This window comes from Drosophila serrata, unplaced genomic scaffold (assembly GCF_035046125.1).
Source record: "Drosophila serrata isolate PLE 108 unplaced genomic scaffold, ASM3504612v1 contig_362, whole genome shotgun sequence".
Taxonomy (NCBI): Eukaryota; Metazoa; Arthropoda; class Insecta; order Diptera; family Drosophilidae; genus Drosophila; species Drosophila serrata.
Window position 1 is genome coordinate 1,041,083 of NW_028257260.1, and position 17,038 is coordinate 1,058,120.

Below are 17,038 nucleotides of genomic sequence, written 5' to 3' on the forward strand. Positions count from 1 at the left end.
GTTTTTATACTAAGGAAATATAATACTTTTTCCGTATTGCTTTTATATATACCTTATTCTATCAATTTTCCTTTAAATGTTCTACTGACACAGTTTTATTTGGTTATTTAGTCAGATTTTGTTATTTATAATATTAAAACATTAATACTAATCTCTGAAAATCTAAAAAATCCCCTTAAAAGTTCTCCATAAAAATCCTTGAGTAGTAAATAAAATATAAACTCCAATTGTTGACAGAAAGTCTATTATACTTTCTCTTCACAACTTAAACCTTAAACTGTTGTGTACTTTACAGATTTTGCCTTGAGCTAATATAATTATTTCTTATGTCCAGGATATACACAGATTCGAGGTGCAACAATGCGCTCGGTCTCTTTGGGTTTTTCCTCGCTATATATATATATATATATTTTTTTTTTTGTTGGTTGTACATTTCCCAATGCATTTAATATGAGGAGACAACAGGCGAAGACAGGCTGAAACGGGACAAGGGACAGGGGAGGGGCCTTGCCCTGTCAAGCCATCATGGCGCTGGCAAGGACAATGGAGAAAGTAAAGTCTTAAACGCTGTCAACGTTGGCTTTTTCAGGCTTCAAGTGGCAGGTCTTCGTCCTGCGAGAGTCAGAGCGAGAGCGAATAATGCCCCTGGCACTTTTTGTTTCGCTCTTTTCGTTTTTTTTTTTTTGGGAGACAACCTCCTCCCTGCCCCTGCCCCTGCCCCGGCATGCCAAGTGTGGTGCGGCTGTTTAAATTGACACTTGGCATCTTTTGTTGCATCAAAAACGTGTCGTCCTCGAGCCGTTTCTTCTGCCATCCCTTGATCCCTTCATCCTGCCATCCATGCCAGGCATACAGCCATCTAGGCGTGTCCTGCCACCTGGCACTGATGCTGGCAATGCCGCAATCACTTAACCCTATGCTTAATATTAAGTATATAAGTATAGAAATAAATACTTGGGGTATTTTTTAACAATTCTATATAACATTTCCATATATATTATTGTACTTTTAAATATTGTAAGAACTTTAATTTTCTACTTTCCTGTAAAGATATGCTTTATGACTATTATTTACTATATAAGTATAGAAATAACTACTTAGGGTCTTTTTTAGCAACTATATATAATATTTCTATATATATTTTTTAACTTTTAAATATTGTAAGTACTTTAATTTTCTACTTTTCTGTAAAGATTTGCCCTATGCTTAATATTTACTATTTAAGTATAAAAAATACTTAGGGTCTCTTTAAGGAATTCTATATAATATTTATATATTTTTAAACGTGTAAATATTGTCAAAACTTTAATTTTATACTTTTCTGCAAAGTTATTTATAATTTATTATTTATTATTTCGATGTATATATTTTTGAACTTTAAAATATTACAAGAACTTTACTTTTTTGCAAAGATATTTATAGTTTATTTTTTATTATTTCGATATATACATTTTTGAACTTTTAAATATTGTAAAAATTTAATTTTCTACTTTTCTGCAAAGATATTTATGATTTATTATTATTTATTATTTCGATATATATATTTTTGAACTTTTAAATATTGGAAGACCTTAAATTTTCTTACTCTTCAGCAAAGATATTTATAATTTATAATATGTAATTATGTACCTAATTACTCCTTAACTCTTTACTCCCCACTAATTAATCACAAAGTTAAGCAATAATTACCTATTGTCCTGCTACCTAACATAAAATATGTCACTTGGGTATTTAGAGGGTTAAATATTTGACAGAGTGTTAAGGTAAGTTCGCCGCCTGGTGAGCTGCTTGGGTGAGGGACAAGGGCAGGTGTGTGCGAGTGTGTGGGTGTGCAGGGTGTAAGCAGGTGTGTGTGAGTGAGTGTGTGTGTGGCTGTGTGCTGGGTGGGAAGGTCATGTGCACACTCTTATGACATTTTCTTAAATTACTTCCGAAAACCGGTTCACGCCCTTGCCAAATTTCTCATTCATGCCGCGCCATTCTTGCAGCCCCAAGTCCGCCTTCCCCTTCCTTTTAAAAAATTTTCTTTCCCCTTCCCCCCACAGACATTTTCCACACCCACTCTTGACACTATTCCCTACACCCTTTCACCCATCCCCCTCTGAGCTGCCACATTTTCCCCCTCCGTGCATTTTGTTCAAGTGGCGTCTTAAAGTCGTCCTAATTGAATTGCGCAATAATTTAATGCAACTTTTCAGTGCCATTGAAAAGTTGCAACTTTTAATTTTGGTCATTTTTGGGTGGATTTTCATGAGTGTCCTTTGGGTAAGCAAGACAGTTTTTCCTAGTCTTTTTTTTATGACACAAAAAACAAGCAATTTTATCAGGTACAATGAAAAATATCAGGCAGAATGTACATAAAATTATTACTTAAGCTGTTTAAGCATTAATTAAATGTTAAATAACAATATTAAAGGTATACATTAAAAACCAATAGAAAAACATATTTTAATTTATTTTTCTTGGGGTTTCTTATTTATTTCCCATAGACAAGAAATTATCTTTAAGGCTGAAGTATCAGAAAAATTAATAAACAAGAAAAGCATATAATATATATTCTTAAACAGGATTAATTTCCGATCAAAAAAAGTAATAATTTGTCTCACAATTTTATAGTTAATTAGATAACATTATTACATTTGTCAGAATAATAAGTGTGACTATTAAAATTTTAAAGTTATTGTAACAGATTAGTTAACCTAATAAAATCAAGCACAAAAAACTTTCTGAATAGAAAATTAATGCTTTCTTGACTTAGTTATGATTGATCTTAAAAGTATACAAACTTTGGTTTCCCCTAGTTTATTCTAAATATTTACATATTTAAATTACAAACTTCAACACACTGTAAGGACTGCAAGAAGGTCGTCAGAACAAATGTTCTGCAAATTAAAGTTGGGCAATCGCTCAGCCACTTATGGGATTTTCAAGATTATCTTATTCAAAAGAAGGACCCAAGACCCAATCCCAAGCCAAAAACCAAGTGAGAAAGGACGACTAAGAGATACCCATTAAGCAAAACATTAAACAAAAATTATTATAGAACAAATATTGTATTTATTATATATTTTGCACTTCTATAAGAAAAAAAAACTCTATAGTTATAATCCATTTCCGGTTGCCCCGAAAACTATAATACCCTTTGCACTGGCTGCGCTACTGGGTATGAAAAAGGGACACCAGTTCGTCAAGCCTCTTCTTCCAGAGTTATTAATTAAATTAACAGACCCAAAGTGGGCCCCGGCAAGGAACAAAAAGTTTTTTTGTGAAGAATGCCATGGGGATACCTTAAGATTCGGAGTAAATGAATTACGCGAAATTAGCAATTAAAATTCACAAAATGTTTGCGGCCCAAAACACCAGAATTCTTCATTTTAATACTCACACTTTTATATATACATTACAAACAATCCAATTTCGGTCAGCAGCCAGAGAAGAAAATTATAATTAAAATCAATTTGCATAAACAGAAATAAAAAACTGGAGGAGAAAGTCCCTTTGAGTGGGCAAAAATTGTGTTTTGGGCATGAAAAGTTTATTGTCCTTCAGACAGGAAGCGGATGAGCTTGACCTTATCAAATGTATTCAAAATTTACGATAAGAAAATCAGATCAGATCTGAAGGATAATTGGATTAAGAATAGATAGACGATAGATACATTAAAAGTATCTTCTGTATCTCTATCTATAGAGGTATATATGCTTCTTGAACCTTTTATAGGTCTCTATCTAAATTAAAAGAATTGAAAATACTAATTAAATGATTGCTTTAATTGTTTTTCTCCCTTCTCTTTTTTTCAGATCTCTCTCTATATCTCGCCGTCTATTTCTTTGCCTGTCTGCCCGTCTATTTCGGTCTCTTTGCCACCAATTCGCACTCACTTTTTTTTACCAAATAACAAAGGACAGATGGAGGAGGATGCGGCAGAATGAAACAATGTGAGGCAAAAGGACATCGTGGAGCCAGGAGCACAGCAAATGCACAACAAAGGAAGGCCACCAAAACGAACATTTGAAGAATTTTAATCGAAAACTGCCAAGAAACAAAATATATTTACAAATATATTTATATACCTAGTAAATCGAAACAAAAACGTATATATATATATATATATTAATTATAACGTATACTACCATATATAGAGAAAAAAGAGATACGCTATATATATATATATTAACGATGAAATCAAGGGGCGGGAAAGCAAGGATTCCTGCAAATAATAATTGATGTAAATAAATGCTGCCACAACAACTAATTGCCAACACTGAGAGAAAAGCCATCAACTGAAATGCATATAACGCACAACAAGAACAACAAGAACAACAACAAGCAGCCAGGCCACACTGAGAATAATTTCTATATAGAGCCTTGAAACCGAGTTTGAAGATTTTAAATTTGAAATTATTGTGGAAAAAATCCAGCACCGCACCACCGCACCACCGCAGCACCGCGGCAAAGGCCAAAAAAAGCGGGGAAAGAGGGAAATGAGATGAAGTGGTTTCAAGTGACCATAGATATGATTCTTGTGCTTTCATTTATATCAAGTAAGTGGCTCGTATTTATTAGCCTTAGTCCAGTTTCGGTACCATTTGAAATACCACTACCAAATCCCAAATCCCTGCCCCATCCTCAATTCGAGTGCCATTCAAACAAAGCCCGGTCGACGGGCAAGGACTCGCAACATAACACAAAACAATCGCATGACTTTCGCCCGACATCCTCTCAACACTCAAAACATTCTCCAAGTTCCGCCAGCTTTTCGCCCCCTCGAATCCCCCTTTGGATCCATCCGTGTGTCCATTGAAGCGCTCAAGTGTCCTGAGTTAGTTGTGGGGGCGGACAAGGACACCCGCCCCCCCATTTCTGCACTCGCAGAAAATATCAGGCCTAGTCAAGGCCCTTAAAAGCTGTTACTTAGGGACATAAAATCATGTGTTACGTACGATTTAAGTTATTTGTCAAGTTTTTATCGTTATATTTTTTACACATTTTGGAATAATAAACCCCCTTTTTTTTGGAAAAGTGAACTCCGAGTCCTGAGGTTAGCCTTTATTGTCTCTGTGCTCGGGGCTTTATGGCCACAGCTTAATTTGGATTTTGGCAATTGCCGCAGCGAAATAAAAAGAAACAAAATAAATGAAAACAAAAGTAAAAATCACTTGAAGAGGAACGATGCACAAGACAGATTTCCATTTGAAAACCCCAAAGAATGTCACACAGAGAAACCCTCAAGGACCAAAAAATCAAACTAGCTAGACAAGGAATTCGGAGAGAGTTAAGAAAGCAAAGCAAGATGTCCTTTAAATACTGCTTTAAGCTGCAAGAACTTCTAATAAATGGACTTCCCTAGGGAGCAAAATTCTAAATTTGAAATTGTAATTGTTAAGTAAATTGTAAACTAAAGTTTATGCATATATTTACTGTCATGTGGGACTGGGGCTAATGCAGACTGAAAAGGACGAAGGACAACGCCCGCATTGGTGACTTCGGTTTTCGGTTCCTGGCCTCAGGTTTTGCTTCAGTTTCAGTTTCAGTTCCAAACTCCAGATTCAGGATTCAGTTTCGGTCTCGGATTCGGATTCGGAATCAGATTCTGTTTCAGTTCACAAAATGGGGCCGTGGCTTTTGTGTGTGTCTCTGTGTGTGTATCTGTGAGTCACAGCCTGTGCGTGTGTGTGCGTGTGTGTGTGTTGCCAAAAGTAGCACAAGGCAGCTACGCCCACAAGCAAAAGCCCATCCTGCTTCGTCCTTTCGTTCCGTGTGCCAACAAACGCATTCAATGCGATCTCAGGCGACCCCCTCTCGCTCTCTATTTTCTATTTCCCATTTTTCTCGCTTTTTTTTGTTGTAATTTCCCCCCTGCACCGCTGGCCAACGCCTTTGTGCGTGATTTTCCGATTTGATTTTCCATTTTTTATGCGCATAGCGTCGCGACGCGTCACCAAGGCCAGCCAGCATTTAATAGTCCTCGGTCCTAGGTCTTCCTTTGCTCCACCCCCTGCTCCTGTTCACTTTCACTCCCTGGGCGAAAATCGAAGCTTACAAAAGGAATCAAATATATATATATATATATTGGTGGCCCATGCGATTTAGGAGTATTTTCAAGCATCAGGGATTCTTGAGGCATTGGGAGGAAGAGAGAAATACATACATGTGGAGCCGGTGAACGAATGCTATTTGTCGCCTGGGAAACGCGTGCAAGGACATAAGCATCCTTTCAAAATGATTCACAACCTGCTGCTCGCAGAAAATATATATTTTCTCTTTTTTTTATATATATATGTATTTTAGCTGACCTGCTAAGGATGTGATATATATATGTATATACTTTTGTTGTCAATTGAACTGTGTGAGAATCTATAGTTGTGTTCATTAAGCGATTTCAGTTGAGTGGCATGTATGTATGTCTATTGATCAAAATCAATTTTGTGAACTTTCTGGTGTAAGTTACTCTTTGAAGAGAGTGGAGTGGAATTTTAATAGGAAACTATTATTAAATAAGAAGGCTAGGGTTTATTTCAAATGCTAATAGAGCAGTCTAAGTACTGCCTTTTTCCTGAATTTCCTGTTAAGGTTCAAACCTATTTCTTACTATATATATTATCTCTATAAGTTCATCAATACTTCACTAATAACCACACAATTGTCAAGTTGTCAAAGCGTTATGCATCTTATACATATTTTACTAACTTGCAATCTCTCTCAATATATTATTACACACAAATACCATAGTTATTTAGTTTGCACTTGGCGTAAACAGTAACAAACTAAAATAACTTAAGAAACTAAAGAAAGAAAATCAAAAATAGTGACTTCAATAGAAGAAAGACAAAGTACAAAATAAGCATTTGGCGAATGGGTAAAATATAAATCTTGAAATTTGTTTTGGAGGCCGCTCGTTTCATTTCGTTTCGTTTCATTCTTCTTAAACAAGCATTGAATTTCTTTCGATTTAAAAAGCCATAAATTCCGATCAGAGGAAGGCTTCCTGGCTGGCCTTAGGAGGGAGAAGGGTGAGATTCCAGGACTCACGGAATGAGGGGGATCCCCGGAAGATGCCCCAAACCGAATCAGAGAGCAGCGCCCAAAATGCGGGCAACACAATTTTTTATGTCATCATTTTTTTCGGAGGAGGAGAGAAGGCACAAGGGGCAGCAAGCAGTGCCGGCAAACATAAATATAAACGGCAGTAAAGTACACTAGACAGAGAGACCAAAAGCCCAACAGAAAGAGATGGGGCATAAGGGTGAGAAAGAGAGGGGGAGAGAGAACACACACACACATGCATGCATGCATGCAGCAATCCTGCTGCAAATGGCTGCTAATGCAGCTGCATCAGCCAAAGACATAGAAGCAGCAGCAGCAGCAGCAGCAGCAACTGCCACGCTCCAGTTTCCGCTTTGTGGCCATTAAACGGGCCACACACACACACACACACAGAGAGAGCACACACACACACAGAGCACACACATGCAGCTCTCACACACATTTATACTACTAAGTACACTGAAAAATAAGCGAACAGGACATGTTTAAGCTCTCTAATTAGCAGTTTTCTTCTTACACATTTACCCATTTTATTAACTTTATTATTTATGCTTTAATTTATACTTATTCATTCCTTAAATCTCTTTAAATTAGAGGCATTTTCTATTACCATTTCTCTCAGTGTATGCCCATCGAAAGGGAGTGAGTCTGCATCTAACATCCTCTTTTTTTCGGAATCAAACGACAGACGACGACAACTGAGCACTTTTCCACACAACTTCCACTGTATTTATTCTACTTATTTCAATCGGTGGTTCAAAGGGCAAACTATAAACTTTGCGGCATATATTACACACGAAAAATGTGGTTGACCTCTCAGGGCACATACTTCATTGGGACAACAATTTTGGTCTTTTCAGATAGATTACCTCTTGAATTTATTTCAAAGTTTAGATAAGTTTATATTTAGTATATAAATCGAACAGACAAGGAACTAGATTTTGACTTAAGAAATCTAAGAAGAAATTATAAGAAATGCTAAGAAATAAAGAAATAATAACGAATAATAAGAACTTCTATATAGAAACAAAAAATTACAATTATGTCTTTAGCACTACTTTTAACACTTGTATAGTTCTAAATTTATGGAAAGCTAACTTCGAAAAGAAGACTTTTGTATACCCTTTCAGAATCCAGAGGTTGGAAATAATTCCTTTAAAATAAAATAAAATAGGGTCCCAACATTTGAAGTGAATTTTCCTAAGAAATTTCAAAAATTAAATAATAACCCAAACTTGTATTAATTATATCTCGTTGTATATGTTATATATTTAATTGATTTGTTTTGTAAACTAACTAAGAGTTGAATGAATTTTGTAAAAAGCATAAAGAATCTATCAGATTATCAATAAAATAATATAAATTAAGAATAATAAAAGATAATTAGATATACTCTTACAGGGTATTTTTATTTAATTCAGAAGCTCAAAGCAAAGTGAAGGAGTCATTTCCGACCCTATAAATCATATATATTCTTGATCAGCATCAACAGGCGAGTCGATTAAGACATCTTAGGCAGAAAATTTTTTTTTCAAATTTTTTCAAAATTTTACAAGGGGTTACATCATTAAAATTATCAAAAATTGACAAAAAATTTGCATTTTTTTAAATTTTAAATTAAGTATGCAGATTTATTAAGCTAATAAAAACTAGCACAGAACAGCTTTCCGAAATGAATTTAGTGCTTTTTTGGCATAGTTATGATTTTTTAAAGTTTGACTTTCCCATACAAATTATACCAATAAATAAAGAAATGAGTTTATTTAAGATATTCTTGGGGACATTTAATGGAAAAAAAAAAAATATTAAAATTAAACGATTGAAACCTGAAACATTGTAAATAATTTAAAAAGGAATACTACATTCTTCAATTTACTTTCTTTCATGTTAAATTCATAATTCATTTTTCCTGTACTCAGACCTTAAATGAAGTCATTTAATACGCAACCCCACACTTGCAGTATCCTTCATTAAAAAATTATAACTACTATACTAAAGAAATAAATATAAATATGACCTAAAAGACCATCCTTTTATAGGGTATTTTTCATTTCGCCATTGTCCGGCTGTTAACATTATAGCTTCGCATAATTTTTCACTTCCAACCACTTTATCTACTGCGATACTAATGTCCTCGAACGCGCCCCCATTATCCCCCTTCTGCCACCACTCAGAGTCCCCTGTCCCTTTGGTCCCCCTCCCTGCTCACTAATGCAATTGCCACGCCCCTGCTGCACTTACGCGGCGCTAATATAGAAAAGTGAAGTGCCACCGACAACGTTGACGATGGGAACGATGACGACAACAACGACAACTTCTGGGACAACGACGACGGTACTTGGAAAAATGGGGCGCATTGACACCCCTTTTGGAGGCGATGTGCAGGGAGAGAAAAATTGAAAAAAAATATTATTAAAAATATTACAAAAGGGTTAGATTTATAGAGAGATATAATAATTTATAAAATTAATCAGGTACAAAAAATAATACCTAAACATTGAATAGAAGCTTTAGCTTCTAGAAACATATCATACATTTATAAGGTTTTAATTCCATCAAGAAATACTTTCTGTTTTCAATTGTTTTTAATATTTTTATACCCTTGCAGGTTATTATAATTTCAGTCAGATGTTTGCAACGCAGTGAAGGAGGCACCTCCGACCATATAAAGTATATATATTCTTGATCAGAATCAACAGCCGAGTCGAACTAGCCATGTCCGTCTGTCCGTCTGTCCGCCTGTCCTTCTGCCCGTCTGTCCGTCTGTCCGTCTATCCTTCTGTCCGTCTGTCCGTTTCTACGCAAACTAGTCTCGCAGTTTTGAAGCTATCTGAATGAAACTTTGTAGTTAGCCTTCTATATACTCTCACTCGTATATATCTTGGAACGGGCCAGATCGGACGACTATATCATATAGCTCCCATAGGAAGGATCCAGATATTAATACAATTAAAAATTATATTATATATACATATTATGAGGTATATCCATTTGATATTAGTCCTAAATTTTGTGTCAAATTTAATGAAAATCGGACGACTATATCATATAGGTGCCATATAAACGATCGTTTGATGTAGAGGAAAAATGCAAATCTGTGAAGGTAAAACTGCAAATATAATATTTATAGGTGAATGAAATGAAAGCAGGTATTACTTCATTGTTTTCAAACACAAATATAAATAATTTATATTGTATGGATTCCTAGTCATAGAAGTTCTATCTGCAAGGGTATATAAACTTCAGCGTGCCGAAGTTAGCTTCCTTTCTTGTTTTCAATATATATAGTATGTATTTTTTTTGTCGTGTACAAAGCAGAGTGAGTCCTGTGCAACGCCCCCTTTTTTTTGCGTTCGAATTCTTTCGTAGGACATTGGTGACTAAAAACAGGAGAAAATCGTAAGCAACATCTCCATGGCCATATCCATGGCGTCCATCGGTTGTCCCTCGTCGTTCCTGCGTTTTGGCCTCAAGTGGGCCAAAGAGTCCGAGAATTGCAATTACGGAGGAGCGGAGGAGATGCCGAAAGTCTAAGAATCCGGATGCCTGGGCAGGGATCCCCGGGAGTGGGAAGTGGGAGCTGTATTTGGGTCGACTTGCTCGAACGGTGACTGCACATTTTTTTTGGCATGATTCATGACCGCACCATGCTAAGTCCTCGTCCTTGTCGTCCTGCGCGACTTAACACATACCAACAGGGACAGAGGCACTTGAAATAAAATTCCCCCAGGATATGGAATTCAATGAAAGTGAACTACAAACATTATTTTTCTTACTAAATATAAATAACATAAAGGTACAAGTTGTTGAGGGTTGAGTTATCTACTAGAAATATATTACTTTAGTCAAAAATGATCGGTATATTTTCTAATTTATTTTATTTAATTTTCTAAGTATCCTTTTTGGCTTATTATTTTATTTTTTCCAAGTGTTAAATCACTCTTAAAAGGCGGGAGGCTGAGCAAATGGAAGGAAGAGCTGCTAAGGACACCTCAGTAGATGGTGCAGCCTGCGGCATCCTTGGTCGGTCAATGTGTTTGGGTCCTTGCCACAAACGAGAGCGATTCAAGAAGCGATAGCTTCGTGTAGAGACAAGGCAGTCTGCGTTTTATTTCCAAAGAAATATATATACAAAATACCTATATTCAATATAAAATGACCTATATTAGAAATAAAAATACTTAAAATATAAATAAAAAAGCCAAATTGATATATACAAATATTTCTTTTATACTTCTACCAAGCAAAGCTTGAACAAACTGTCTTGGTAACTAATTAAAGGGTTACATTGTTAATTCCAGGTACTATAAGTTTCAAAATTTGTTTAAAAATCAAGTTCAAATACATTTTTTACTAAGAAATTCCCCTCAATTACATCTACTGAATAAATACTATCGATTTCTTATCACTAAACATTTATGAAACTTTATCCTTGTGAATGCAATCAGCCTTTTGTTTATTGTGTTGTTTATTGGCTTAAAATATATAGCATTTCCCCAGCTATATACCCTTATATAGCTTGCGATTTATTGAAATAGCTTAAAGCTGCGAATTTTCCTGTTTTTCCCTCGTTTTTTTTTTGTCTTATTTTTTCCTGTTCAAATTTTGCATCGTAAATTCGCCACGTGCTGCCGTTGTCTGAATCTCTCTTTCACTCTCTCTCTTTCTCTCTGTCTTTACTTTCTTTTTGTGCTTCTGCTTTTGGCTTCTATTGTTATTGAAAATTGATGAACACACACACACACACACACACAAACACACACACACACACACTAATACTCAGACACAGCCGGAAGATTAGCGGCTGCGGGGCGCCAGTAAAAGTGCTCGGAAAATTATTGCAGACTGCATCTTCAAGCTGTAAATCTAGCGAAAGTGAAAATCGCCAGTGACAAAAAATACACACACACACACACAGAGAGAGAGAGAGAGTATCCTAGGGAAAAGTTTTCCAGCTGCCAGGACACATTCTGGTTGGCTGACTGAATTTCCATTTGCATTTCGCCATTCGAACTGCTCCGAACTTGTGGCATTAAAATGCGATCTCTCTGCCACCACAAATTGCAGGCAGACATTTTCAAGTACCGCGAAAAGTGGTCCTGGCCAAGGTGAAAGTCTTGGAGAAAGTTGCCAAGGATAATGGATTAGGTTCATGATTAATTCATGGCCCAGCCTCATCGATGGCCCCTCAAGCGAAAAATATAATAGGTTTTATGAAGCAGTTACAAATAATAATTATTACTTTTAGATTAGTGGAAATATATGAAGAGAAAAGCGAGTGGAAAATGAAAAGATAATACCAATCAATGTTGGGAAAAAGAGTGATATTTTTATTGATATTCTATATAATTCCGATCGATAGGAAATTTGATGTAAGTGCTTTAGTGCAGAATAGAATATGAAACAACTTGCTTTAGTTTTCTTCTTAATAATAAAATTAGGAGTAGATCCTTTTAGGGATAAGAAATGATAATTTTTCCTACACATCTATTTCATATTATATATATATATTTATATAAGAATTAAATAATTAAAACCTCTTTCCATTTAAGGATCACTGAGTCAGTGTCATCAAACTGTGTGCACATCTTCAACTTCAGTTGGTGTGGAACTAACTTTTCTGATCCTGTCCACGTTACCGCTTTTCCCTTTTCCACTTCTCCTCCTCAAAAAAAGGGAGGCAAGCGCAAAAAGCCATTGAAAAGTTTTCAGCTCTTAAGCACACTTGCCCTTTGGCCTCCTTGCAACCAAACCCAAACCCAAAGGACCCAGAGGAGCTAGAGGAGGAGCCGGAGCTCCTGTCCTGTGTGCGTGGGCCTTAATAAACTTTTCAAATGTATGATTGATGATGTTGCCTCTTGCCTCGGCAACATGAAACTTTCTGATGGCATTCTGTAAGCGAGTCGCGTTTGCGTTCGCGAGAATAGGGAACTCCTCGCTAATTGTTGTTTTTTTTTGTTTCAAAATGCAGCAAATGTAATTACACAAATGAGGATTCAGATGCGACAAAATGACGAAATGGTTGACAAATTTTTGATTGGACATTTGGCTAAGGGAAGAGTGTGAGAGAAAGCTGTGTGCTTGTTAAATGCTTATTTAATGGATGATGTATGACATGATTGATGCCAGAGAATTGCAAGCTCTAGTTGGGTTTTGCATCGGGAAACCGAAATTTGAGGGATCGTTTCCTATTTGAGTCCTTGAAAAGTCCTTTGTACAGAGATAGAAATAGCTTCAAATACTAAAGGGATCTAGAAATATTTTTTAATGGAAGAACCTGCCTAAGGTTATAGCATTTTCCTGGACAAATTTCCATAGAACACCTGATCCTTTTCAAAACCCCTTCAAACATTTTCCTTGAACATACCAAGCTCAAGTTTTCCAGCATGAATTTTCCAGCATTTGTTACTTGTTACCAAGTGCCAGTTGTTTGGTTAAGAAGCTCTACCGGCCAAGTGGGCGTGGCCAACTGGCCAAAATGCCATTTGGCCAGTTGGTCCAGAAATTGGGTTAGTTGGCTCATTGACTCCCAGGGCCCAGGGAGTACTCCTCCTCCGGTCTTGAGTGTTTTGATAAATGAAGCTGTTGTCGCTATTTCAGTTGCAGTTGCTGCTCACATTTTCTTTTCATTTTTTTTTTTGGTTTGTTCCGCCTTTCCAGCTAACATTAATGTTGGCCAGTTTGCCAAATGAGCCTGGGATGCAGGGTGTGAGGGAGGAAGGTGGACACTTGAAAATTTTTAAGCTGCGACAAAAGACAAGGCAAGGGAACGAAACGAAACGGAAGTATGACAACAAAACCGCAAATAAAATGATATAGTATAAAAAATATATATAAATACAACTGGGAAAACTGGGAGGAAACTGTAGCTGACTTTGCCGGAAATGGCACTGCGCTCTCTTCTTCTTCTTTTCCATCATTTGTACTCCATTTTTTTTTCTCAGGTTCTTGCTTCCATTTTCTTTTGTTGCAGCTGCAAATTGCATTTATCTTCTAGACTGGGCTTCCTACTAGGATAATATATATATATATATATATATATATATATATATATTTATATATTTTTTTGCCTACTTTTGTCACTCCTTTCACACACATACACACACACACACTCATATACAAATGAAATAAGGATTGCATGTTGCCTGCTTTTAGGCTGATTTTATGCAATTTGCTTTTAAGCGCCACTTGAGAGGGAGGGAGAGAGTCCTGTAAAAAGGAACACAATACTCTACGAATACCCTACCTTACCCTTACATGTTTAATTTTTTAAATTACAATTTGAGTGGTAAATTAAAAGTGCCTGTGAGCTGTCAAGTATCAATATTTTATCAATAATTATACAGACAGCTCAAGGACCACAAAATCCTCTTTGCCAAATGCTTTTCACATCATCAATATCAATGTGGATGTATTAAAATAATTGTATTAATAATGCAAAGTAGTGCAGATGACTTGCCACTTGTGAAATGCATTGTAACTTGGCATACATATGTGAAAATTTATATATACATATATTATAAATATTTCAGAAAGCCTGCTCCTTATGCCACCTGTCCCACTTTGTTACCTTGTGCATAATTTGATGGGTTTTCATTTCCCCTTCCGCCAGGCAAAACTTCTTTGAACTTCAAGTTCTCTAGCTCATCAAGTAGATCATAGACTTACTTCATTCCAATTTCCCAAAGAAAACTATATTCACTTTACTCTCCCATTAAAATTTGCTACTAAATATCTACCATAATTTCCCCAGGCCAACTTTACCACTTTAATTTAATTTCAAGTCATTCTATTTTGCTGAACGAACCATAATAGTCGCTCAGCTAAACTAGCACTTGAAGAATTTATATATTTTATAATAACTTAACTTACTTTTAACCCAAACTCAACTCAGCTTAGCTTTTCTCTCTGTGCAGCTCATGAAGAGTGCAACAAAAAAAAGGGAAAAAAACAGTGTTACCTTCTTTCATGGGCCGTGACCAAAATCACCACCGGGGCCAAAAACAACCCAAATCCTGGGCTGCCGGAGGAGCTGGCTGACGCTGGCTAGGAGCCGGCGAGATGCCGTAGAAGCAGCACTCAACGCTCCTTAGGGTCTCATGCATATTCAAAGAGCATTTCATGAACTCATAAGCACGCTACTCACACCCAGGCACACGAAGGCCCGAGGTCCTGCAACCAGCAGAGTCCTGCTCCTGCTCCTGCTCCTGCAACCCCTCTGTAGCAGTAGCAGTAGCAGTAGCACTGCCCCCTGGAAAACCCGGTGTGGTTCCAACACCACATCAAGGTGTCCGTGTCAATGCCAGAGGCGCAGGCCAGAAGCTGAGATTAAAGTGATGGCTTGGGTGGGCGTCAAGTTGAGGTCCTGATTGTGGTGGTGGTGTGCCTGGGGACACTAGGGATTACTGCCTTTTGGGTTTGGTGGGTCCAGCATTGGTCAGCGCTTAAGTGAAACACTTTTAGGCCTTTCCGGTGTGCAATTAAATTAGTTTAGGTTTGGTTTTATATATGATTCTTATATATAAATAAAACCATTTTAGTTCTTACATATCCTTAACCTAAGCACAACTTTTAAACTTTATCCTGTTTCATTTTAAACAATATTGAAGCGATTTGTGCCCAAGGATATGCGGTGGAAATTTATTAGCCACTAACCCATATATATCGCTTGCTCCTTCCAAGGATTCTACACCTTTTTCCAAGCTCCTTGGTCCGGTGCAAAATGAAATATGAATAACGCAATAAAAACGTCTCCAGATGCGACTGTCTCTCCGAGTGCGTGTCCTGGGATAAGGAGTAACGAGTAGGGATACAATTTGCATCTCACCACACACCACACACCCCTCTACACACACACACTTAAAGTGACAGTTACATTTGTCGTACGCCCGTAAACGAAGCAACTGTCGCAGTAAACAGTTGCCAGTAACCATTTTGGTAGTAACCATTTGCCAGTTTGCTAGTAAAAAACCCGCTAGTACATGGGGCGAAAAGTTGCTGTAATTCGAGCAACTGCTTATGCAATTAAGGTTGTAGGTAATTCTTACTGTGTGGGATGGTAAATTATACCCTTAAATGTATTTAAATATGAGTATCACTAAGGCTAAATGCCTTTATAAGAAAATAAATCCAACAAAAAGAACCCTAAACTCTGTGCAGAGAACTTACTATATCTAGAACTTTACTAGCTTCATCTTAAATCATTTTGAAAATGAAGAAAATATATTTAAAATAAAACATATTTAAGAAACACCTTGAAAATGTGTCAAGAATATATAAGAAACCACCTCTATATATGTATATTAATAAGTCAATACTATATGGTTGATGGTAAATTATATCCTTAAATGTAGTTAAGAATAAGTATTAGAAGGGCCTAAGAAAATATACCCTACAAAAAGAACCCTTAGCTCTGTAAAAAGAGCTTACCATATCTAGAACTTTGCAAAATTCATCTTCAATCCTCTTGAAATAAGATATAAATATACTTAAATTAAAATATATATAAGAAACACTTTGAAAATTAATAAGGAATATACAAGAACCCTCCTCTAAATATCTTCCTAAATAAACAATATATGGTTGATGGTAAATTATATCCTTAAATGTAGTTAAGAATAAGTATTAGAAGGGCCTAAGAAAATATACCCTACAAATATAAACCTAAACTTAGTGAAAAGAGCTTACCATATCTAGTACTTTGCCAGCTTCATCTTCAATCATTTTGAAAATAAACAAAAACACTTTAAAATTTAATTAAGAATATATCGGAAACCTCCCTTATATTTCCGCCTAAGAAAATACTATATTTAATACATAAACCTTGATAGTTTGTTAAGATATTGGTCCTTTTAAAATCTTGGCTCATTTCAACTCTCTTTTTTTTTTTTATAAATATGTATTTTTCCTTGCTGTGTGTTTTTCCCTGAAATTACACCTGGCAGATACTGAGATACTCAGATAGTTTACAGCTCGATACAGCCAGCGAAGG

General features: G+C 36.2%; 1 protein-coding gene and 1 long non-coding RNA gene across 2 annotated transcripts in view; one reads left to right on the plus strand and one right to left on the minus strand.

The window, feature by feature from the left end:
- Nucleotides 1-17,038, minus strand: part of LOC110184543 (uncharacterized) — a 114,525-nt gene that overhangs the window by 63,036 nt on the left and 34,451 nt on the right. The gene's annotated exons all lie outside the window — the stretch shown is intronic.
- The window catches only part of nAChRalpha3 (nicotinic Acetylcholine Receptor alpha3), a 121,597-nt gene that overhangs the window by 43,642 nt on the left and 60,917 nt on the right, over nt 1-17,038 (plus strand). Inside the window, exon 2 of the mRNA XM_086839067.1 lies at nt 3,801-4,544. Coding sequence (XP_086695193.1) covers nt 4,490-4,544 — 55 coding nt within the window. The 5' untranslated portion in view covers nt 3,801-4,489. The remainder of the gene's footprint in view (nt 1-3,800; nt 4,545-17,038) is intronic.